This window comes from Acomys russatus, chromosome 28 (assembly GCF_903995435.1).
Source record: "Acomys russatus chromosome 28, mAcoRus1.1, whole genome shotgun sequence".
Classification (NCBI taxonomy): domain Eukaryota; kingdom Metazoa; phylum Chordata; class Mammalia; order Rodentia; family Muridae; genus Acomys; species Acomys russatus.
In genome coordinates this window covers 25,853,955-25,879,796 of record NC_067164.1, presented here as the reverse complement: position 1 = coordinate 25,879,796, position 25,842 = coordinate 25,853,955, and the positions used below count along the sequence as shown (strand labels likewise).

The 25,842-nt window shown below is 47.9% G+C and overlaps 1 protein-coding gene across 3 annotated transcripts in view; it reads right to left on the bottom strand.

The window, feature by feature from the left end:
- Positions 1-1,369: 1,369 nt before the first annotated feature.
- Positions 1,370-25,842, bottom strand: part of LOC127211016 (cytochrome P450 4F5) — a 38,700-nt gene continuing 14,227 nt past the window's right edge. Inside the window, exons 1-12 of one of the 3 annotated variants that reach the window (XM_051170844.1) lie at positions 12,294-12,686; positions 9,217-9,361; positions 6,862-6,915; positions 6,648-6,775; positions 5,371-5,492; positions 3,876-4,152; positions 3,492-3,558; positions 3,216-3,345; positions 2,519-2,652; positions 2,364-2,428; positions 2,110-2,192; positions 1,370-1,861 (exon numbers count right to left, since the gene is read on the bottom strand). In XM_051170844.1, coding sequence (XP_051026801.1) covers positions 1,684-1,861; positions 2,110-2,192; positions 2,364-2,428; positions 2,519-2,652; positions 3,216-3,345; positions 3,492-3,558; positions 3,876-4,152; positions 5,371-5,492; positions 6,648-6,775; positions 6,862-6,915; positions 9,217-9,361; positions 12,294-12,491 — 1,581 coding nt within the window. In that variant the 5' untranslated portion in view covers positions 12,492-12,686 and the 3' untranslated portion in view covers positions 1,370-1,683. Of the gene's footprint in view, positions 1,862-2,069; positions 2,193-2,363; positions 2,429-2,518; positions 2,653-3,215; positions 3,346-3,491; positions 3,559-3,875; positions 4,153-5,370; positions 5,493-6,647; positions 6,776-6,861; positions 6,916-9,216; positions 9,362-12,293; positions 12,687-21,320; positions 21,614-21,838; positions 21,922-22,086; positions 22,152-22,224; positions 22,359-24,641; positions 24,769-24,957; positions 25,025-25,362; positions 25,634-25,842 lie in introns of those variants that run through there. The other 2 variants (XM_051170842.1, XM_051170843.1) reach the window with 2 other exon arrangements.

Here is a 25,842-nt window from a genome sequence, read left to right as displayed (position 1 = left end):
GATGCTGTGCTAGCCTAGAGTCCTTGGCATAGCCAAGGTAGAGGTAGGGCAGGACCTGAGCTGGAAAGGCTGTCTGGTTAGATATCACATTGCTGCAATGCACTTGGGTGGCACTGCCGGACAGCTCCCAGGTTGAGTCACCGGTATGTAAGAGAATTTTAGCAGAACTGACGTATCTGACATGAATTCTGGAGTGGTGGCACCTAGGCATTGAAGTAGCCTTTTGTCAGTGATTGGTATCTGAGATTTCACGGGAATGTTCTTTTGTCTCGGACTTGAGATACGCCTGGCAAACCAGCAAGTCTCATATGCCTGAGAACTACTTAAGGTGGTGGCTCTTTTCAGGACAACCCCAAGCTCAGAGAAGAAGTTTTGGTACTGGGGGCTGGAAAGATGGCTCAGAGGTTAAAGAGCACTACCTACTCTTCCAAAGGTCCTGAGTTCAATCCTCAGCAACCACATGGTGTCTCACAACTGTCTATAATGAGATCTGGTGCCCTCTTCTGGTGTGCAGGTGTGCATGCAGGCAGAACACTGTATACATAATAATAAATAAATGAATCTTAAAAAAGAAAGAAAGAAGTTTTGGTATCAAAAACCGACTTGCTAAAGGTGTCTTTTGTGTAACAATAAAGAGGCTCTGCAAAAAGAGTTCGGGGTTCGGTCCTACAGAGGCTGATCTCCCTGCTGCTTGAGAAGTCTGAACTCATCCTGCAGTGTCTCTCCTTCAACCAATCATCCTGAGTAACCCAGAACACTGATACAGACAGATTATGCACAGCCCCCCAAGGACCAGCACCGAGGTATGTGGCGAGGGAGCCGGTCAGGGAAGATGAGCTCTCACACTGCTGAGGACTCCGTGTGGAAACACCTAGGAGGTAGTAGGCCCCGTAGCCTTTGCTTCGCCACTTCTGTAGAAGGTTGAGAGTGGAGACCTAACTCGGTGGATGCCTGACAGGGGATGGCGAAGCACACCTCTTGTCGGTACGGCTGGGAGTAGTGGAGAAGGTGGGCAGGTTGCTGGGAGTCCGCCACGTGCCTGCAGCACCCTGTCTGAGTTCTTGCAGTGCCCTCCTAATTACCTGTATTGGATCCAGATTCCCACACCTGGTTGCTGCCAGCCCCAGCCCCAGCTTAATCTCCACCCCACCCGCATCCCACTGTGCAACTCAAATTTTCAATTGGTTTAATTTTTAGTATGGAAACACAGTTTCACTCTGCAGCCCAGGTTGGCCTCAAACTTTGTAGTGTAGCAGCCCAAGTGTTGGAGCCCACTCCTGTCAGTGCAGTGCTGGGAAGACAAAAAACTAGAGGATTGCTTCAAATATGATCAAAAAGAGAAGGAGGACATAGAAGAAAACGGAAACAGTACGATTATAATGCTTTCTTTCAGTGACGAACAGTCTCAAGCAGGCGTCTCCCACTCTGCTCAAAAAGCTACAGTGGCTCTAATAGGATAAGGTTCAAGCTTGAGCTGGCAAAGACTCAACAGCAGCAGGAAAGCCTTGCTTGGCTAATCAGCAAACCAGAGTTCAAAGACACAAGCCCCGCCTCCTCTAACCGAGACCATAGCGGGTTCTGAGGTCCTCCAGCGACACCTGCTGGCAGTTGGTGGAGCCCTGTTAATTCTGGGCTTCGCAGAGGTCCTCAGGACCGTGAGGAGGTCCCAGGCCGGGTGTGGGGTCACTGCTCACCCCTGGTCAGCGGCTCCACTCGCAGCCACAGCCCGCCCTCCGCGCGCAGGATCAGCTCCGGCTTCCTGCGTGGCTCGGTGTCATCAGGCAGGACCCGGAACCGGAGCAGCGTCAGCGCCAACACCACCTTCATCTCAGTCATGGCAAAAGTCTGTCCTATGCAGTTCCTGCGGGAGGGCGGAGTGGGACTCTGACTGCTCAGGGATCCAGACAGGCGTGCCCCCACCCAAGGTGACTCGGTCCCAGCGGCGCCTGGTCAGCCCTTCACCTTCCAACCAACTGGTTCTGCAGACTTTTACAGATACCCTGAGTAGGGGGTGCGGTGCGAAGGAGACCCAGAACACAACCATCTTAACCCTGATTCCCACGAACAGCCCCAGACTCTGCCCCATCACCCCAAGCCCTCAGGCCTCACCTGGGCCCAGCGGAGAAGGGAATAAAAGACAGAGGTGACCTCTTCTGAGGGTTTTCTGGGTCAAAGCGGAAGGGGTCATAGACCTGGGGGAGAGGCAAGATTAGGCTTCTAAGTTGCGGCTCTGAGCAGCACACTCTCAGCCAGTCCCAGAAAAGGCAGACATGGAGACAGGAATGACAGCTTCTTGTTACCTGGTTAAGGTCGTGCCCCCCCCCCCCCCCCCAGGTCCCCGAAATGCCTGGAGGAGCACCTACCTCAGGATCTGGCCAGACTGAAGGATTGTGATGAATTCCAAAGATGCTGATGACACAGATGTTCCCTGTTGGGCAGGAGGGTCAAGTCAGTACCAGATTCGAGCTACTTGGGGCCTCCCCTCTGCCCCTCCCATCACCCACGCCTCTGAGGGCACCTTTGGGGATGACCCGGCCATCAGGCAGCACAATGTCCTGGGTGCAGAGGCGGAGGAGGTCTATAGCTGGGGGATGCAGCCGCAGGCTCTCCTTGATGCACATGGTCAGGAAGGGCAGCTGGGCCAAGTCGTCCCTAAGGTACACACCACACAGTTATGCAGGAGCCAAAGACCGCCCTGCTCAGCCTCACTCGCATCTGGTTGGATTCTAACCTCTCCCCTCTCATCCTCAGTTGTGTAACAAATTGTATTCCAGATGAATCAAAGATGTTTGCCAGTGCCTTTATTTGTTTCTCTCTAGCTATTAAGAACATCCTCTCCAGGTCCCAAGTTTTGAGGTCACAGGGGTCAACTAAGACCAGTGGCCCTGGGTCAAAGATTAACACCCCCTCCCCCAAATCACAAAAACTTAACCTGAAATATTTCTACTTAAAGCATACAACTCCAACGATATCCTTAAACCCCTTAATAAATTTGCAGTGCAAGATGCTTTCACATTTTTATATGATGACCTAGTTAATTAAATGAAGAGATGTCCAAACTGGTCATGTAATCCCTCAAAACAAAGGTGTTGAGACACTGTAAGCGGCATTAGCTACATAGACACACCCTATATGGAAATCTGAAAAGCAGCAATGACCATGGTGGGTGACCAGCAGCTGTGATGACCACAGAGACCACATGGACCTGCGCTCACCATTCAATCTCCTCAGGCTCTCGGTCCCTCAGGAGCTCCCGCACCTCCTGCCGGCAGCGCTCCTGGTATTCCGGATGCCTTGCCAGGTTGTACAGGATCCAGGAGAGTGCGCTGGCTGTGGTATCATGGCCTGAGGGGTAGACAGAGAGGCAGGTGTAGGTCTCCGGCCTATATCAGCACAATGGGGTAGAGGGATTCTAGGTCTCCCTACAATACCTACTTGGGTTTAACAGACCTCCCTCGACCTCCTCTGGAGTTTCACACTGGGACCCTTACCTCCAAACATGAAGGTGTCAGCCTCTGCCCGGATGTCCTCGTCTGATAGCTCCTTTCCGTGTTCATCCTGAAGACGAAAACCAGACCCTCAATTCAAGTCACATCCGATGTGGTATAAGACAGAGTCTTGCCACCCACTGTGCACACACGATTCCTCCTCTGACCTCTCCAGAGCCTGCTTCCATTTCTTCCTTGGTTTCTTGCCCACTGTTTGCTCTTTTAAGGGAGCCTTCAAAAGAGTCATGTCTATGAATCTCTGTGTGGTGAGTAGTTTTCATAAGCATCATCTTTAATTCCCAGTATCCTCCTGGTCAAGTCTAGCTGCTTCTATCTAACACTGAGCATGAAGGTTCCTGTAACCCAGACGGCGGAACATAAGCCCACCTTGGCCAACAAGAGCACATCGATGAAGTCCAAAGTCTTAGACTTAGACTTAGCATTGGCCTTCAGGGACTCATTAACACTTTGGCTAGAGAGGGTGCGGCGTCTCTCCTTGATCACGGCATCTGTGAAGCTGTGCACCAGGTCACAGGCCTTAAGGAAGCGCCGCCCATCAGCAGTGCGGTAGTACAGGAAGTCTATCAACAGGAGGAGCTGCTGGGACCTTTTTACTATGAGGGCGCTGAGCTCTAAGATGGCAGCAATGTATTCACTGGGAGACCTGCAGGGCGGGCAAGAGAGGAAGCAACTTAGAAAACACACACACACACACACACACACACACACACACACACACCACAAAGAAAATCCAGCCAGAGTCCCAGGACCATCCAAAAAGGAGAATCCGCAATTCTGTTTCCGGATCCCAAGGCGTATGTGGGCATCATTTATTTCTTTCCCCTCATTCACTCAGCATCTCTTGCTCTTCATCCTTGGTTTCCTGTGACACCACCCAGGCCTAGACCCTCCTCTCCAGGTTCCCTGCATCCTGTATCTCTATGAAGGTCCCCTATTGATTAGATGGCCCAAGCTCACTGTGGCTAGGACTCCCCCCTGTACAGACACCTCCTCTTAGGCTCTGGGAAACTCGGGGTGGGGTTCATACCCCTCTGGGTGCCTTTCAACATCTTTAAGATCGGTGGATCTGGTGGTTCCCGAAAATGGTGGTTCCTGACTGTGATTCCCAACACTCAGGAGGTGGATGCAGGAGGATCAGAAGCTCAAGGCCGATCTAACCTACATAGTGAGTTTCAGGCCACACTAACTACAGACTGAGACGATGACAAGAAAAAAGAAAGGGCATAGAAGGGAAGGGAAGACGAAGAAAAAGGAAAAAAATGTGTGGTCTGTCTAATGCTCATATTTAATTAATTTTGAAACCATACATTACACTGGGATGCTCATAAATCACATTTCTGTATATGTCAGAGATGGTGCTTTGTTTCCACAGTGAATTAAGTGAGTGTGTTGAACCCAGCGGTGAAAATGTACAGCTTCTTCCCACTGGAAGGGGGGCGCATGGATGACAAGGGAAGCAGGAAGAAGCTTGCTGGCATGAGCAAGTCCTCTATGCTTCTCTGCCATCGTGGCGGGAGCCGCTTTGCCCCGTTAGAGTCACCATAATGGACTGAAACCAGTGGGCAAACATCACAAGACAACTTTGTCACAAAACTGTAACATGCCCTTCAATCTCCTTTCAAAAGTGCCTCGCTTTGAATATCCTTTTTCATCCGCTGCCCACCCACACTCTCTTGCCTTTATGCAAATTGTTCCACCTCCCTTGAAGGACTGCTCACTGTCTCCTTTCCACGTCCTGCACTGCCAATTTTGACTCAATTCCTTCAGAGACTACGCTGTACTCCCTCTAGCCAGTACTCCCTCCCCAAGTCACTTCCGCACAGTATGTGACCCAGGATCCAAGGCTGCAATGGGGACTCACTCCTGACAGTTGCTGTCAAAGCCGAAGAGGCATCTCTGCAGACTGTCCAAGGTCATGAGGCTGATGTTCTCAAACATTTCCAGACGTGCGCTGCCCTCTGAGGATAGGCGCTGCCACTTGGCCTGACCAGAGAATGAGGAAAGACATGAGGCTGAGCCTGCTAGCCTCGAGCCCCTCCCAACACTAAACACCAAAATAGGCACCTCATCCCCCCAGGGAAAACCTGACTCTGGTGTGAATGAAAGATGTTACTGTCCCTGGTTAGGAGACAAATGCCTTGAGTTTAATTCTACCTCTATGTGCCCGTGGTCAGTCAGCTGCCTTCTCCTAGCTTTGTCAAGTCTTCAGCCACAAGGAAGTTGACATGACTTATTGCCCCATAAACTACAATGCTTTCTCTGCCTTTCATGCTCTTATTTCTTGTAAACATGGAAGAAGACTGACCTCTCTGATCTTTGACCTAACCATCCAGAAGACAAGAGTCATGTTCACCACTACCACACAGCAATATGGAAATTATGCCAATCAACATAGACCGTGGAGCTGGCATACTATTTGGTATGCAGACGGTGGTCACCAAGTGGTACCGTGAATACCACCCTCACTAGCATAGCTGTAGTTGGCTATGGAAATGCCTCCAGTTTGCCATAAGCCCTCCGTTCTCAGCCTCTGCAATGGACCCCTGGGTTTCTGCCTTCTTCCTTTTGGAACCAGAATTTTCCATGCTTGAAAACCAGAGTGAACTCAGTGCTACACAAGACGTTTGGTTTGGGTTCGTTTGGTTGTTTTGTTTTGTCTTGTTGTTTTTAGTTTTGACTATATTCACCCACTCCCCAACCAACTTCTCCCAAAAGGACCTTAGTTTTTTGAGACAAGGTCTTGTTAACGTAGCTTGGACTGGCCTGTAGTTCACAATCTTTCCTCCTCAGCCTCCCCAGGCCGGGTCTAAGGAGTGCATCTTCATGGTCAGCTGTGGGGCAATGAAGTCTAAACTAGTATCCTACACCGAAAGAGCTGATTCTGTAGTTAACATTAACTGGTAATGGACTGTCCAGTGCTGCTGGGAGGAAAACTGGGGTCTACTATGAACCCATCCACACGCTAGGAGCATGACTCCACAGTGTCATCCCCAAACCCTTTAAGTACAGAGTATGATTCTCATTTTAAAGATGGGGGAACTGAGACCTGGAGAGGAAACACACGTTCAGACTACATCTGTCTGAAGCCATCCCTTTTCTACAAGGCTCTGCGTGGGAGTTTGAGTTTGAGGAACTCACATGCATGATGTTCACACTCTCGTTAAAAATCTTCACATAGGGCTTCAGGATGTCAAAGTGGAAGGCAGGCGTCAGGAGACGGCGGTGGCGGCTCCACTTGTCACCAGAACTCAGGAAGAGCCCATCCCCTGGGAGGGCAGTGATGGCAGTGGGCAAAGGTTGAACCTTCCTCTGACCCCCAGGTGTCCTCTGACCCTCGCCTTCAGGTACTCACCCAGCCAGGGCTTCAGGAAGCCTAAGAAAGTCATGTCCTTGGGGGCCACCAAAGCTGCCATGAAGGAGGACAATCAGGGGCCACGTAGATGGTGAATGGTGGACTTTGGGAAGAAGTGGGGACTCCCGGCCCCAGGGCTGTCCATTTCCCCTCCAAGCACAGCAAGGAAGGAAGGGGACAGAGACAAAGGAATCAGGAAGAGGAAGGAGTTGAGGCATGACCAGACCAGGTTGCAGCAGCAAGAAGAGCAAAAGTCAGCCTCACAAGGCACAACATGCCTCAGCACGCCTTTGCACAGCTGCTACATGGTCCACCGTGTGCCATTGCAAAGACCTAGGACACACTGTCAATTGTGGCTCTCTGACATGTCCTGACATAGCCTGGTATATATGACAGAGACACATGTTGTCACGACCTGTCATAAACAACGCTCATAGTATTTGCGACATGACACAACATGGTGTGTAACAGTCTGACATGACCTGATTGTGCCCTTCAGATAATCCCAGATTGGCACTTAAATATGGTCCTGTTCAAGTCCCAAATGTGACCTGGATATATCCCAGACCCCTCTATGCCATATTAACCATTAAGCGTTCAGAATTAAGGGCTCCTCTATTCTCAGACCCATGTGCTCACCGTGAAGAGTTGCTTCTGCCCTTACCAGCCACCAAGCAGCCCCAGGGCCTACCAGACACAGTTGCCCATTCTGGACTCTGATCAGTATTTCCCTCAGTTCTCTGCACGCCATCTCTATCCCAAACTGCCTCCAGCTTGGGTCACTTCTATCCAAGGTGGCTGGAGCAGCCAAGACTCTTTGAACTCCGGAGGTGGGGGAGACTTCACACTATGTTACATGCTTTCCCCAAGCTCAGCTGTTCACCCAGGAAGTACCCATCTTGCAAGAATGCCACTGAATGCCACTGGGGACCCAAGAGAAGTAAAAAGGGCACTCTGTTGCTCCCTACTATGCAGAACAATTTGCACTCCAGACTGTGAAAGGAATCTGTGTGTACACATTGTAAACATCTCAGGACACACACAGTGCTAAATAGTCTGCTGTTCTGAGTTAACCAGTCCAGAGAGCACCAAGAAGAATAGAAGACTCTACACCCCAGAGCCTTATCAAATTCAATGTCTTTAGAAATATCTGAACCCGATGTCACAGAGGGTTGATAACGAGGAATAAATACGGGATATGTTAAGTAAAGAAACCTTGAATCTCAGAGGCGAGACTGAGCATGTGACCAAAAGGTTGAGACTGAGCTCTGCAAGGCCTGTGTGCTTCTGCTGGCTGCAGAGGAGCTCCAAGGTAGTTTTAAGGCAGTGTCTGCATGCCTCTCACTCTCTTCTCAGATCACAAACTTTCCAAACAAAACACAACTTAAACAATCCCTGGGGCCAGGGAGATAACTTAGGTTTAGTTCCCAGCACCCACATGGCAGCTCACAACCACAGGTAACTCAAGATCCAAGGGATCTGACGCCCTCTTTTGGCCACTGAGTGCACTGCATACATGTGGTGCACATACATCCATGCAGGCAAACACTTATACATATACAATAAAAATAAAGGTCTGGCATAGTAGTGCACACCATTAATACCAACACTCAGGAGGCAGTTAGACAGGTGGGTCTCTATGAGCTCAAGGCCAACCTGGTCAACAATGTGAATTCCAGCCGGCTAGAGCTACATAATACCTCAAAATAAATAAATGCTTTTTATTTATAAATAAAAAATAAAAATAAATAAATATTTTTAAATGCCTGTATGATGGTGCTACTGCTGGGAAGGTAGCAATAGCACGATCTCTGGGACTTACTGGCCAGGTAGTCCAGCTTAATGGGTGAGCTCCAGGGAAGTGAGAGATCTGGTCTCCATAAAGGTAGATAGAGTTCCCAAGGACAGCAACTCAGGTTATCCACTGTCCTCTATAGGCATGCACACACACATGAACCTGGACCCACACATATGCACTCACAAGTGTATGCATGCACATATACACTCAAAAAGGCTCATCAAAGAGAAAGGTTTCTTTTTCCCAATTCAAGGATGGAACCTTCCACTTTGTTCATGGTAGGCAAGTGTTCTACCACTGAGTACATCACCAGAAAATACATTCTCTTTCCTGGCCTAGACCACACTGGGTTCAGCTTCCATCACCCACAGCTCAAACTGATTTTAGCAGCAAGGGAGATTCAAGACCTTATCCAAAGTCATTCAACAGGTTAGCTGCAGAGACATGGTTGGCAGTTGGACACAGCCCCATCTGCTGCTCAGCCTGGTCAATCCAGGGATAGAAAGAGCTTGGATAAGAGACAGAGAAGCCAAGAGTTGAGATCCTAGAAAAGATACCTGGAGCCTGCAGCAGGGGGGCAACAAATGCAGGGTCAACAAGCCTCAGCACAGGGATGACGGGTCCTAGCCAACAGAGATGGACATCTCGGAAGGTCTGGCCCATTTCAGTCACCAGCTGCATGCCTTCCTCGTTGCTTTGGATCTGGGGATGGAGAAGGTTGAAGCCAGTCCAGGCAGACTGTCTCTGGTGTGCCTGCCCTCTACCCACCATGCCCCATCCCTCTCACCCTCCTGCTTGGGTCATTCATCTGTGTCTCTTGATGAGTCAATAATTCAAGTACATGTGCCTCTTCCTGAGTCCATTGAGTCCATGTGTCTATCTACACCCGCCCCTCCCCCCAATGCATCATTCTTCTCACGACTTCGTTTTGTGACCCAGATATAGATAGCTGAAGGATCAATGGCTAGGTAGGAGATACATTTATACACACATGCTTTGAATTTTAGATGACAGGTGTCTAACTACTTGATAGAGGAAGTTATGATACATAGATAGACAAACGATAAACAGACAAACTGCTAATAGATATATAGAAGATACAGACACAGATATATGATAAATAACATAGGTAGATAATATTGATAGATGTGCTAAGTAGCCGGTAGCAAAAGAAAATGGTTAGAGAGATAGAGGTGTGTGTCTGTGTGTGTGTGTGTGTGTGTGTGTGTGTGTGTGTCTGTGTGTGTTCCTCACCATAATTCTGCTTCCTCTGTCTTTATTGCGATTTCCTTCATCTAGCCACTCCCTCTCCCCTCTCTTTGTCTGTGTATCTTTTTTCCTATAGGATTTTTTCCTTCAGCTGAATCATCTATCTCTCCTCCTCTTCCTCCCTCACTTCGCCTTCCTCCACTCCAGTTGGGAGTGAACTCTCAGATAATTTCGTTCCATCCAACCCTCTCACTTGTCCCTAACTCCAGCTCTGCCCATTAACACCAGCTCTGGGCAGATACCTCCCCAGATTTGCAGCAAGGAATTGTGGAGGCTTCCAAATCTTAGTTCCCAGCTCAGGAGAGATGTGAACTTGGACATCATCTAAGGTGGGAACTGATGGCCAACTTAGGAGCTGGCTCCCTGGGGTAAGGAGACAGCTTCAAAAGAGACAGAGGAGGGAAGAAGAGAGGGTGGCAAAGGAGACATGTGGAAAGGCCGGGAAAAGGGGTGGACACGGAGGGGCCTCAGGGAAGATAAGCGAGAACATCATTCTGGAACCAAATAGGAGCCTCTTAGAAAGATGGAGAAGCCAAAGCACCAGAGAGCTGGGAGGAAATGAGACAGACAGACAGACAGACAGATTCAGGAACCTGGAATCACAAGTGTGACAGAGATGAGAAGCAGGCAGGGGAGGGGACAACCAATGACGACGATTCTTTATCCATAAGAAAGTGGCAGACGTAGGGTGCTGGCACACACGCCTTTAATCCCAGCACTTGGGAGGCAAAGGCAGGCGGATCTATGAGTTCAAGGCCAGCCTGCTCTACAGAGTGTGTTCCAGGACAGCCAGAGCTACAAAGAGAAACACAGAGAAATTCTATCTTGAAAAAATCCAAAGGAAGAGGAAGAAGAGGAGGAAAAGGAGGCAGGGGGGAGGCGGGAGAGCAAGCTGACTGGAGGTTTAGTGCAGAAAGAGCCATATTGGAGGTAGATGGATGGGAACAGTCATCTGAATGGAGAGTATCTCTGTGGATAACACACCAGAAAACATGAGAGTTTGGGGTCATCAAACGCAATGATGTTCGGGGCTGGAGAGATGGCTCAGAAGTTAAGAGCACTGACAGCTCTTCCAGGGGTCCTGAGTTCAATTCCCAGAAACCACATGGTGGCTCACAACCATCTATAATGTGATCTGATGGCCCTCTTCTGGTGTGAAGGTGTGCATGCAGGCAGAGCACTATATATGTAATAATAATAAATAAATAAATCTTTAAAAAAAAGTGACGGTATCATGCAGGCAGAGAACTATATATGTAATAATAATAAATAAATAAATAAATCTTTTTTTTTTTAAAGATTTTCCAACGATTTTCCAAATGTCTAAAGGAAAAATGAGTTATCCAGAACTTCAAAGTATGAGTTTTGATAGGTACCTGAACTATGGTGAGATGAGTGAGAGCTGTGTGCGTGCAAAGAATGGTGATGCTGCAAGGACATCAGACCAGAGTCTCCTAAATGAGAACGCTGAAAGGAAAGAGGGCTGTGTGGACAGAAAGCAGGACTTCAGTGAAAAGCATTGGTAGCAACATCTGCACTATGAGTGACATCAAAACCCAAGCTGAGGTTCTGCAACAGGGAGGCAGTGCAGCATGGAGCAACGGGGCCTGGTGACCAGGGATGGGTGCCGAGCAGGAACTCCTCCCTCCCCAGAAGTGTAGTCATTATGGGGAGACCAGAGAGAAGTTGGTCAGGCTGTGATGTGGGTCTGGGATAAAGTCGTTGCTTAGCACACACGAACACTACCAATGTTAGAAAGCGTTCACCTTTGGCCTAGAGTGCATAAGGGAGCTCACTAATGCATCCTCCAGACATTAGCAAGAGTCTCTCTCCTCCAGAGGGGAGAGTGGCCAAGGGGTTGGAGGGATGAAAAAAAAATTACAATCTCTCTTCTGGTCCCAAAAAACCCCTGTAGGCGGAGGTAAAAATCTCACGCTGATTCCTATAGGGCAAGTGTCAACCCAAGAGGTGCAGGCACTGATCTGAAACCAAAAGAGATGGGCCAGGACAAAGGCAAGACCTTCGACCCACTGCAGGAAGGCCTCAAATCCAACAACAGTGAGACTGAACATACCAGGCATGTGGCTACTCTATGCTCCTCACCGTGGGAGCTGCTGAATGTGACAAGCATCCAGGAATGAGGGAAAACCTCATTCGGGTGAGAATACGACCCACAGTGCGGCTGGTGCCAGGTAAGGAAAAGGCAAGGCCTCTGAGCACAGGTTTGACCGAAAGGTAAACAGATGTGCTGGTGTGAGGAGAGAGGGGCTCACTTTGCTCTCTTTGCTTCCGGCTCCAGACCTTTCCTGACTTCTAAGGAACACATATACCCCAACACCCCAGTCCTGTGTGCTCCCATACTCACCATGCCCAGATGGCCCAAAAACCAGTTCCTCTTAGGGCCCTGAGGGAAACATCTGAGGCGGGAGCAGTTCTCACCGAATGAGTAAGTCCAGGCAAGGATTCTGGCCAAAAGCCAGGAAGCGGCTCCAAGCAGAAGAAGATGCCACGGGGAAGCCACCACAGAGCCCAGATCCAGCCCAAACACACTTAGCCGCAGCATCCTGCAGAGCAGACAGACACAGGGGTTCAGAAGAGGAGGAACCGGGAAACTCCCGAGTTACTGAAGAAAGAAAGGCTAAGACTGTGGTTTGGAAGCAGAGCAAAGACAGGAGGGAGATGCAGGGAGAGAGACAGAGTGAGACAGAAAAGAAGGGGAAGGAAGACACAGGAAAGAGCTGCTTTAAACAGCATGGCTCTGACATGGGTCTGCCTGAAGTACAGGTAATTGGCTCCAGAAACTCAGGGTCACTGGTGCCGATTGGCTCCACGGAGCCACCTCAATGCTGATAAACTCGTCCTGGTCAGAGCCAGGACCCCTCTCCTGCCTCATAGCCCCAGGCGGGTACCTTAGTTCAGGAGCAGTCTGTCCCCCAAGACCTCTTCTCCTCCCCTGTGAAATGCGTTTATCCCCTTCCTAACTGCAGGGGGCTGGGCTTGTCCCTGGCTAAACCAATCAATCCCTCCCAGGCTCACTTCCTTCCTGCCTGGGCAGCAGGCCAAAGCTAGGGGCGGTGGGGGGGTGGGGGGTTTACGGCTGACTGAGTGCAAGGGAGGAACTCGGCGCATCAGACACACACACAGAAGCAGATAGAAGATCTTTAGAATGCTCGCCACCCCACCCCCCACCCCCCACGAGTCAGGGCCAAAGGTGACTCTTGGCCACCAAATTTACAGCCGCGCCTGCCTTTCCAAGGCCAACAGTCTGCAGATAATCGGCATGAAGGCGGAAGTACAGGTTCGAGTCTACCTGGTCATGAGCATCCCGCCAGCTTCTCTGCACATCTTAATGATGGGGATGTGCAGAACTTCTCACTGCAGAACTGGGGCGGTGGAGGGGGGGGGGTGAGGTGGGAGCGGGGGGGGGGGGAGATGGCTCTGGAACTCTTCTGCTCATCAGCTGCACAGTTGGGCAGAGTTCAGTCCTGGCCTGTAGCAGGCCAGCCCCCGGGTGGAACCAAGAAAACTAGACCAGGGAATCCAGCCGTGATCAGGCTGAAGAGAGAAATATCATAGCTGGGAAAACACACCTGGAGGCTGAAGGGTCAGAGTTCAAAGCGGAAGTGTGGAGGGGAGGAGTCTGACTGAAAGGCTATGAGCAGAAGCGGTACAGGCAAGAAAGAACAAACCGGCAGAGCATTGTCTTCCCAGCACAAAATGGGGCACTGCCTTTAACAGGAGCATGTGTTGTCCAGAAACTGCCCTACATCACCATGTCTTGGACTTAGCAGTCACTGAATCCATCCGTGAGGGACCAACAGTCCTCCAAAGCCAGGGCATAATGGACAATTGGGTGGGCCAGCTCAAAGGTTGACAGATAAAAGCAAGCTCAAGGTCCTGAAATAGGGTGTGTGAAGGTAGTTGATTGGTGACTGAGATAGAAAGATAAGAGCAGTGGTCAGTGGATAACTCCAGGTGGGTCAGCTCAGAGCCCCTCAAACCAGAAATGAGGGCCTGTGGAGCTAGCAGTCCACGATAGATCAGAATAAAGCAACTGCATGACTTCCTCCCCAGGGGATTTTTCACAAAGTGTTGTTCCCCTTTCCCCTAGTAAACTATTCAACTTTGTGGATACTTAAAAGCACATTCTTGTCATTGTAGTTCGTGCAGTTACACAACTACTTATAACACTGAACTCTGGGTGAAGTAGACATCTGAAGGAAACATTCACTTTTCTAGAAGAATCTACACAGGAGGAGGCACAAGGAAGGACACTACAGGGAACAGAGCAGGATAAGGCTTGTGAGGATTGAAACCATGGCTATTCAGCTCAACATAATGTTTTTACTTTTTATTTGTGTGTATGGATGTTTTGTTTGCATGTATGTGTGTGCACCACATACATGCCTGACTCCATGTGACTGCAGAGAAAAGCAAGTCAGATGCCCTGAGACTGGAGTTACAGAAAGTTACGAGCCACCATGTGGGTCCTAGGAATTGAGCCTCAGTCTTCAGGTTGTGTGCTATAGTTAGTGTTCATTTTTTTCTATCAAGGTCTCCTCTGAAAGAGCAGTGAGCAGGGCAAAAAGATGAAAGCATGGCGTTTAAACAAAACAGTGTGAGACAGTTTAAAGTTGCAGACAAGGACAATGAGGGGCAAACTGCGGTCGTGCTCAAGAGATTAACTCATTAAAGGGAACTTTCCAATCCTGACTGGCACGCTAGGGCAGGCGCCTTGAAGGCAAAACCGCAACCACCGATGGCTTCAGCTTAAAACAATATAACTACATTTGAAAGGAAGAAATCCCAAACAAGAATGCTGCGGAAGTGATTCCTTGCTCCAAAATGGTCACCTAGGAACTTGTTTTTCCCAGCATCAACTTCACAGGCAAAGAGAAGCCAACGGACGCAGCAGAACTTGTCAACAACATCACAAACTACTGGTTGATGGGGGAAACTTGGAGGCTTGCACCAGGCTACCAGAAAGCCTCTGCAGCTGGGCAACGTGTCTCAGGAAAACCTTGACAGGTTGGTGCACGGTGCTGGGAATTCTGATGCTTAGTTGATACGAAGACCCTAGTACGTCGGGAAATTCCAGGAGAATGAGATGTCTACCATGGAATACTTCACACAAAAAGTAGAAACTGACCAAAAAAGAAACTGTTTGCTCCAAAAAAGCAGCTGAAGGGACAAGACTGCCAAGGGTTGCTGGAGCAGAGATGCTTTCATCAAGAGTCCTAGATGCTGCATATGGCGCTGCAGAGGTTTCTGCTTTTGTTTCTTTCTTTCCCTGATGGGTTTCCATTTTCTTTTTTTTTTTTTTTTTTCTTTTCCTATTTTTCCTTTCCATGTTCACATTACTCTATCTTGGACTGGGAAGTTTATTCTGCCCCATGCATATTAGAAATACTTTAGTAGGTGGGTTTTCAGTTTCTCGTTTGTTTCTTATAAAGCCTTACAATTAAGGTCTCTGGAGAAACTGTGGAGTTAGTAAGGGCTCCCCTCACATCTCCAAAGAAACTGTGGAGTTAGAACTTTTGAGTAATGAAGGATTTGAACATTTTCAAAGCTACTTTATTTGGGGTTTTTTTTTTTTAAATGTTTATACCTCCCTTCCAACCCACCTACCCTAGCCAGGAGAGAAAAGATGTTAACAGGGACAGGAGAAGTAGACCGTTTTAGATTCAGTTCCTTGGAGCCATTCCACTCTTTGTTGTCAGGATTCGAGCAGATGCACTAAACAGCAAAGCAGCGACTCAGCAAAGGCGACTGAAGCGGCCAGAATCCAGAACCTCGAAGCCTTCTCTGGAGCATTTCTCTTTAGGAATGTCTCAATGTGGAGCACTGAACAGCCAAACGATAGGAAGCAATGCCAAAACCAAAAAGTCCAGCCTCTGGATCTGGGCTCATACGTATATCTCCGCTCAGAGTCCATACTAGGCTGTTTATCAGTTGGCAAAGACCTCTACAAAAAGCAGTTCCACTTCTAGTAGACAAATACTGTGTATCCTCATACAAGTCTGTTTCCAGTGGACAAACGCCACACACCCTCACACAAGTCTGTTTCACACCCTACACTTAGGATCAGAACAAAAACATGTTTATTTCCACTACATAGTAAGTGCTGGGATTATCTTAAAGGATGGCAGGTTTGGAAACTAAGTAAGTGCATTTTGCATTGAGGTCAAAATTACATCTTGTAGGACAGAAGTGGAATGTTTGCCACCCTCATTGTACCCCTGCAGGTAGATGGGAGGTGGAGTCAGGATTATCTCTAGAGCAAAGGCTTCAAGCTTCCTAATGCTGAGACCCTTTAATATAATCCTTCATGTTGTGGTGGCCCCCAACCATAAAGTTATTTTTGTTGCTACTTCATAACTATAATTTGTTACGTTTATGAATCATAATATAAACACCCGTGTTTTTACAATGGTCTTAGGTGACCACCAAAGGAGTAAATGACTCACAGGTTGATAAGCACTGCTCTACATGCTGAAGGACAGCAGAAGGCTCCAGAACCTGTCTCAAACCTGGTGGAAAAGTGGGGATCAATCCAGATTGTCCTCGGACCTACACACACACACACACACACACAATCATACTTGCACACATGAAGAAACACACTCAGACCTATACAAAAATTATTAAGATATTAAATACTTACATCAGGACTCTCTGTCAAAATAAATATCAGTATAAGAAAAAACTTATACACACACATACACACACACACACACACACACACACACACACATACAAGAACATGGGGCTGGAGAGTTGACTCAGAGGTAAGAACATGTACCATTCCTGTCAAGGACCCTAGTTTGTTTTCCAGCAGGCATATCTGGTGGCTCACAACTGCCCCCCTGGGCACACATACTAAAAGAGAGAGAGGGAGAGAGAAGGGGAGGGGTGGGAGAGAGAGAAAGAGAGACTGATTGATTGATGTTTCTGTGAAGAACCCTGCCTGATTCAGGGATGAAGTCAAGTCCCACTCTCCTTGGGTCTACACAATGTCCATGACTTCTTGGACAGTGAAGTTTATATCATAAACAGAGCACAACTTTCTCTGCATCCCACTGGAATACACAATCTTGGCTCCAGCATACATGTTAAAGGGATGCCCAAGCAGCCCCATGGAGAGGCCTTGTCTGAAAGGGCATGAGCTCCTCAGCCATTTGTCCATAATGGGAGCTAGTCATCTTGAAAAATGTCTCCATCCCCCTGAGATGACCTACCCTAGATAACGTTCAATAAAGTATAGAAAAGCCAGCCCTGCTAAGTCCTGCCCCAAATGTATATTCTTACATTTATAAGCAAATTCCTACACTTAACAGAGACGGGGGAGCTCACAGTGTTCCTTAATACATGGTCAGCAAAGAGCATGTCTTTGACACCTGCCTTATGACAGAGTGATGGCATGGGCACCAGCTTTGATGCTCATGTCCTCCGGCACACAGTCAGGGAACTCACCACTGTGAATACTCTCATGAATTCTCTGACCCTTAGCAGGCTGTTAGGAAAGCAATGAGCACCTGTCTTGGCATCAGACAGACCAAGGTTAAGGCTAGTCCTTGCTACTTACCAACAGTGTATGACTTGAGCAAGTGATTTCCCCTCTGAGCTCAAATCCCTTCTTGTTAATCAAGACCCAAAAATATGACTGGAGGAGCCAGACAGCACAACATTTTAGTTTGAACTCACCGGCAGCAGACCCAGTGCAAGGACTCCAGGGTAACCAGACAAGGTTCCCACTGCCAAGCATCTCTTTGGGAGGGGATCCCAGGAAACACCAGGAACACTCTGGGGGAAGTGGGATGGAGATGGGAGACAGGAAGTAAAGGCAGCTTGAAGGAAGTTTGCACTCTGGACAACCTGTGTTCAGTTCAGAGCAGGGACCACTCATCTCAGAGTCATCCCAGTCATAATGTAGACCCAGGGCTGCTTCCAGTGTCTGTCTGGAGTGTGGAGCCTGAACTCCAAGGGTCAGACCCAGGTACTGGAGCAGGGAGCTGTGACACTGTCTGTTGCCATGAGCACAGCTGGTGTGGACAATTTCATTACTCAATGACTCTGACGAAAATATGCCCACACACATTCATGTGCTAGGACACCAATACAATGTATAAACTCATTTAGAACATAATGAACTACATGTATATGCACACACATATTTGTAAAAATTTACATATTCACATATACACAGTTGGAACACGTGAAGGGGCCAGTCCTGCTGACCCAAAGCTGCAGGATATCCATAGCATAGGGTAGCAATGGGATGACCCAGAGGAGTCCCCGATGAATATACAAAATTGATGGTGTCACAGAAGCCAGAGATCTTGGGCCAGACTGATGACTTATTGCAATGAACATTTGCAAGTGAAGACGTGTGGTCAGAGGGTTGTACTGTGGACACACTGTGACACACTACAGCTTCCACGATGAGATGTTTTTTATGCTTTGTTTTGTTGTTGTTTGTTTGTGTGTGAGAGTTTATTTTGAGGAGACGGAAAGATGCTTGGGACTGGGGTTCATCATACGAAGCTCACAAGGAATTGATGGAAAGACAAAGAAAGGCAGGGGCTGGAGAGATGGCTCAGTTAAGAGCACTGGCTGCTCTTCCAGAGGACCTTGATTCAATTCCCAGTACCCATGTGACAGTTCACAACTATCAGTGACTCCAGTTCCAGCATATCCAGCACCCTCACACAGACATACATGCAGGTAAAACACCAATACACATAACATTAAAACAAACAAATTACTTTTGACAAGGCCATGGGAAAGGCATTGTGATTATGGCCATGTCACTATACTCTGATTTCTAGCTCTATATCCAATATTCAGCAAACTGTGGCCATCCATGCATCAGGTGTCTTTCTATATTGTTTATGGGCTAAGAATGGTTTTTAAATTGCAAAGATGTTAGAGTGAGAGAAGGGAGTAAGTGCAGTCTCATTTGGAAAACTAGAGCATGCAAGCCTAAAATGTTTATTATATTCCACTTTAAGAAAAAAAAAAACTGAGGGCCGAAGAGATGGCTTAGTGGTTAAAAGCACTGCCTGCTCTTCCAGAGGTCCAGGGTTCAATCACCAGCACCTGCATGGTGCCTCACAACTGTCTATAACTGTGTGGGATCCAATTCCCTCTTCTGGTATGCAGACATATATACACACAAAACAACCATATATGTTAAACAAATAAGTAATTTTAAATGAAAAAAATATTTCAACTCCTTCTATGTATAACAATAAATGGTAAGTAAATTTTTCCAAGAATCATTACTGAATATACATTATGAAAGAGCACTCAGATAAAAGTCTAACAAAATATATGTGGTATATCTGTGATGAAAACTTCAAGATATTAATGAAACAAATCTGGGCAAAGGCATACCGTGTTCATGGACAGGATGGCTCAATATGGTGAGATGATGATTACACTCAAACTGATTCTTTAATGTAATAAAAACTCAAAGTCCCAGCAGAACTCTTTGTATTAATAGATACATTGCTTGCGACATCTATGAAAACACAAAGGACATAAGTGACCCAAAAAATATTCAAAAATGAAAATACAACTGCAGGATTCAAGACAGGCTATAAAACCATTAGAGTGTGGTAGCTAAAATTGCACAATTACCAGATACTGAAATAGTCCACCCCAAATGTCTTCCAAAATACCTACTGTGTGCTCTCCCTTGCAGACAAGCATTCCCAAAGAGTCAAATCCAAAGGCCACCTGTCACCTCTATTTTTCCCAAAGTCCAAGACCTATGCATGATGAGTAATGCTCCTCTCGCATTCTTTTTTTTTTTTTTTTTAAGGGGGGCAGTGTTTAGACAAGGTTTCTCTACATAGCTCAGGCTGTCCAGGAACTCACTATGTAGATGAGGCTGGCCTGGAACTCAGAAAGATTCATGTGTCTCCCAAGGCTGGGATTACAGGCATGCACCACCATGGGCAGCCTTCCCCTCAGGTTTCAATGCAGATGACTGTGGTCTAGAAACTTAAAAATAATAATAATAATAATTATCACCTTGTACATCCTAGAACGGGGTCACTAGTGGCAGTGGATCGTGGCCATTTAAAATCACACTTAAGGGGCTGGGAATAATGTGTTTGCCTTTTAAGGGTTCAATCCTCAGAACCCTCCTAAAATTGGGTGTAAAGTGGTACACATGTATACCCTCACCACGGGGAGGGCAGGGGCAGGAAGATTCCAGAGTTCACTGGCTATCGTGGTTAGCCTAATTGGTGAGCTCCAGGCCAACGAGAGACCTTGTCTCAAAGAGGGTGACAGCATCGCTTAACATCAACCCTGAGATGCCTTCACGCAAGCATGCGCACATGCATGCACGCACACACACACGCCACTGGAAAAATAACAGATTCAGGAAGGTATGTTAGCTCAGCAGTGGAGGGTTTGCCTACTATGTGCAAGGACTGGGCTTCAACCAAGGGGGTACCAAAACTCAAAGACACTCCATAAATAAGAACAGAACACTAGAGATTCTTAAGGATTATATTTTTGCTCTAAGTCATTTCTCAAGTCAAAGTTATATAAAACTCTGGTTGTGTGTGTTTTTAAGTTTTGAGACAAGGTCTCATGATGCTGGCCTCAAACTTTCTATATGTAGCCCAGGCTAGTACATGCCATACAGAGACATGCTTATGAGGTCAGAAGTTTATGTGACGTGTCTTCATTCATCACTTTCCACCTTATTCCCTGAGACAGAATCGCTCAGGGACCCTGGAGCACTCTGATTCAGCTGGACTGGCTGGCCTCTGAAGCCATGGCATCCTCCTGTCCCCACAACTGAGCCACCTCCCACAGCCCCAAAAGAAATAAGTGGGGAAGCTGAAAGAACAGCAGCTCACAGGGAGCCTGCCAAGTGTGGTGCCATTTTAAATGTAAGCTGCTTTAGTGTCCTTGGGACATCACAAGCCCCCAGAGGCATTTAACATCATTGTCAGGCGCTCCCAGACAGTGTCCTAAGAAACTGCCCTTCATTTCTACAAATAGCCTTTCACATATGACAGGCCAGGCATAGCGGCCCACTCTTCTCATTACAGCACTAGGATGGTGAGGGCAGAGGTTTGCTGCAAGTTAAAGGCCAGCCTGGTCTATGCACTAAAAGCTACATCGTGAGACCCTGTGTCAAAAACAAAAGAAAGAAGAAAACAGTAGTGTATGCTTAGGTGACAGAGCCTCAGACCTGTCAGTAAACCTTGTATCTCTCCTGCTTAAAAATCTATGGTGCCCCCTTATCGTCAAAAGAATTAAGTCCATGCTTGAGTTTGGGTGCAAGTCTCATCAGCCTGCAAGCCCTGTGCATCACCCAGGAAACAAAAGGGAAGGCTCTTGGACTCGGCCTCCCCTCTTATCATCCAGGCCACCAGAGGGTCTCTGTTGTCCTGCAGCGCCGCCTGTTGGCTCTCGGTGAGGCTCCGCTTATTCTGGTTTCCGCAGAGCAAAGTGAGGGGGACAGGCCTATGCTGGGTCACTCACTGCGCGCTTGCGCTCAGCGGCTCCACTCGCAGCCACAGCCCACCCTCTGCGCGCAGGGTCAGCTCCGGCTTCCGGCGCGGCTCCGTGTCATCCGGCAGCATGCGAAAGCGCAGCAGCGTCAGCGCCAGAGCCACCTTTATCTCACTCATCGCGAAAGTCTGTCCTATGCAGTTCCTGCGGGAAGGTGGGGTGAGGACTGCACCGCGACCCAACCAGCCCCCAAGGTTTAAACTGGACAAGGTCCCTGTTGCTCCTGGCCAGCCTGAGAGGCAGGGGGCGCCCAAGACAGATCAGCCCCGCCTTCCACCTTCCAACCAGAACCTAACCATCCCAACTTCTCCTGTCCCCAGCGAAAGCCCCCAGATCACGATCTGTCCACCCCAAGCCTTCTCGCCTTACCTGGGCCCGGCAGAAAAAGGAATAAAAGCCAGAGGTGACCTCTTCTGTGGGTTTTCTGGGTCAAAGCGGAAGGGGTCATAGACCTGTGTGGATCAACCAAGACTAGGCTGATGGGTTGCATCTCTCTGCACACCAGCCAGTCCCAGAACAGATGGATATGGAGACAGAAGAGTGACAGCTCTGGTTTTCTAGGCAAGGGCCGCATCTCTTCCCTCGGTCCCAGAACTGGGGAGTAGGCAAGGTCGCACCTCAGGGTCTAGCCAGACTGAAGGGTTGTGATGAACCCCGAAGATGCTGATGATGCAGTCGCTCCCTTTTGGACAAGAAGGGAAGTCAGTGCTGCCCCTGGGAACCACCAGGAGCCACCTCCCCCATAGAGTCCACACCTTTAGGGATGACCCGGCCATCTGGGAGCGTAATGTCCTGGGTGCAGAAGCGAGAGATGTTGGTAACCGGGGGATGCAGCCGCAGACTCTCCTTGATGCACATGGTCAGGAAGGGTAGCTGGCCCAGGTGGTCCCTAAGAAACCACCACATAATTATCCAGGGAGTAAAAACAAAGCCCTGGTCTGCTAGGTGGCTTGTCATTAAAGGATTAGCACCCACACTTGAGAACCTGAATTCAATACCCAGCCCGCACAAGGGGATAGAAGAAAACCAACTCCCAAGAGTTGTCTTCTAACATTCACACACGCACGCACACACACACATGCACGCACGCACATGTGCACAGGTGATCATTAGTCTTATAACAAAGTTAATTTTAAAAAGAATAAAAAATAATAATAATTTTAAAAATTAAAGTTAATTTAAAATGAATAAAAAGCATTTGTTCATTTTATTATTTTCATTTTTATGTGTATGTGTTGGATAAGCCAGGGGCATCTTCCTCTGTCTGTCTCCATCTTCTGTTTTGAGACAGTGTCTTTCACTGAACATAAGTACTGAGTATTTAGGTTAGACTGGCTGGCCAGCACAATCCAATTTCCTGGCCCCTGAGCTCCAGCGCTGGGGTAGCATTTTACATGGATTCTGGGAATTCAAACCGAAGTCCTCATGGTAGCAGCAAGTACATTACCCACTGAGCCATCACACCAGTCCTGTTTTATGGATCTCACTTTGTTTTTGAGACAAAGTGTCACTCTGTGGCTTGACTAGCCTGGAACTTCCTGTAGACCAGGCTCAACTCAAAATCAGAGATGCACCTGCCTCTGTCTTCCAAGTGTTCAATTTAAGGCTTGTGCTGCCGTGCCTGGATATATGGTTCTTCTGTTTGTTTGTTCATTTGTTTGTTTAAACAAGGTCTCATGTAGCCTAAGCTGGCCTTGAACTCCCTGTATAGGCAAGGATGGCTTTGAACTGATCCTTCTGTCTCCACCTCATGACTGCCGGGAGAACAGGAATGAGCCAGTACCCTCAACTCTGAACCAAAGATTAAAGCATTAGAAAAATCAAAACAACAACAAAAAATACTGAGGAAATTGACTTGACATTTTTAGGAACATTTCTAAGAAAATCATACTTATCAAAATATATCTTTACCCAAAAAAAGAGGATGTCTTTAAATGTTTTCATGTATTTAAATGAGAGACCTTTAAAAATTAAATGGAGGCAGGCAAGATTCAGAAGGTGGAGGCAGGAGGATCAAATTTTCAAAGGTAGCTTAGGCTCTCTGTTGAGTTGAAAGCTGGCCTGGGCTTTAGGAGACTGTCTATTGTTGAGGACCTTCCTAACACCCACACTCGTGTGTACATATCCACACACAAACAGAAGTGAAAATAAATCTGTTTAAAGGTGAATAAGTAAAAATAAATGTTTGTCTGTTCTGACTAGAGGATGGAGTTTTTCTTCCACATCTGAAAAGCTGAACCTATAAGGTTCGTTATGACATCGGCCATTTTCAAAGTTTGTCATTTCTGTGTGGCGAGAGTAAGTACACAGCACATTATATTGTTAGCCACAGATGGGCTAGTGTGGGGAGCGCCACTAACTGTCTGCAATTCTGTGCCTACTTACCAATTCTCCATCTGCCCAACTCCTTACCAGACTGGTTAAGGGGAATAAATAATCTATCAAGTCCAAATAAGATAGCATAAGAAGCATTTTTGTGACAGAACACCGGGAATTCTTAAATTTCCAAAAGCTTGAATCTAAAAGCCCAAAAGGAAGGGGTAGTCACAAAAGTGGAGAGTCTATGTATTAAGATACCATGGACCACACAGTATTCAAAGGAGTCATTCAGGGCTGTCTGTGATCCTATTATCATGTGGTGTGTGTGTGTGTGTGTGTGTGTGTGTGTGTGTGTGTGTGTGTTTCATGCAAATCAACAAGCAAAGGACACATAACCCTAGAGAAAAGTAGATGGAGGATATGAACTAGGAATTCACGGGGTGGGGTGTGGGGGGTCAGACAGTAGAGATTTAAGAAGCGATGCCCTAGCTTGTCAGGTAGTTCCAGGAGGTGGACACATGAAAAAAGGACACTGAGTACCAGGCCCACTTGAACTACGTAACTAGACCAAGAAAAAACAAGAGTGGGGCCGGGGAGGTAGAGCCTCGAGTAAGGACACTTTCTGCGGATCCTGACACCCTGAGTTCAATCCCTAGAGCCTACATGGTAGAGATCCAATTCCTAAAAGTTCCTCTGACCTCCACACATGTACTTAGTACATGTACACTCCCAGCACGGACACTCACACATGAATGATTGAATGAGTGAATGATGTGTAAGTGTGATTTTTTTGATATCAAAAATAGCAACTACCATCCTGGCTCACTGCTATATTCATGGCACTTGGTCTCACCATTCAATCTCAGGCTCTTGGTCCCTCAGGAGCTCCTGCACTTCCTGCCGGCAGCGCTCCTGGTATTCCGGATGCCTCGCCAAATTGTACAGGATCCAGGAGAGCGCGCTGGATGTGGTGTCATGGCCTGAGGGGTAGACAGGAAGGTCTGGGTGTCTGGGATGGTTTAGCACCCCAGAGTGAGCAGTAAGTAGGCATCCATGTCCCTAAGGAAATGGGTAGATAACTGGAATGGAAGATCTGATGTCTCCCCACAATGCCTAATTGGGATTGATAGACTCCTACCCTCATTGTAGCCCTACACTGAGACCCTCACCTCCAAACATGAAGGTGTCAGCCTCTGCTCGGATGTCCTCATCTGACAGCTGCCTTCCGTGTTCATCCTGAAGACGAAAACCAGGAGCCTCAACTCTTTCCACGTCTGACAAGTCCTGATGCTGACCTGCCACAGGCTCTGATGCCCACTGTGCACACAGGATGCTTTCCCTACCTCTCCATAACCTGTGCCTGCAGCTTTCCTCCTTCACTCCCTGCTGCCCTGTCCTTTGCTCCTTCATACAGTGTCCAACAGAGTCACCTCTACCACATCTTTGTATTCTGTCCTCACTTACTATAAACACCATCTATTGCTTCCCAAATACCGTCTTGATCAAGTCCAGCTTCTGTCTAACGTTTAATGTCAAGGTTCTCAGTTGTCAGTTTGGATCCCACATAAACCCACCTTGGCCAACAAGAGAACATCAATAAAGTCTAAAGTTTTAGTCTTAGCCTTGGCCTTCAGGGACGCATCAACACTTTGGCTAGAGAGGGTGCGGCGTCTCTCCCTGATGACGGCATCTGTGAAGCTGTGCACCAGGTCACAGGCCTTGCGGAAGCGCCGCCCATCAGCAGTGAGGTAGTACAGAAAGTCCACGAAGAGGAAGAGCTTATGGTGCCGTTTCACAACTAGGGAGTTGAGTTCCTGAATGGCAGCAATGTATTCGCTGGGAGACCTGCAAGGCATGCCAGACAGAAGAAACAATGTAACACACATGAAACTCCAGAGAGGTTCCAGCCAGAGAGTCCAGGACCAGGATTTAAGCAAGACAGGGCTCTAGCCGAGCACACCTCCCTCTGCTTCCTGCCTCCCATGAGTGGCCTTGTGGCCCAGAACTTAAAGGTAGATATGGTACTGTTCCCACCTCTCTTTCAGTCAACATTG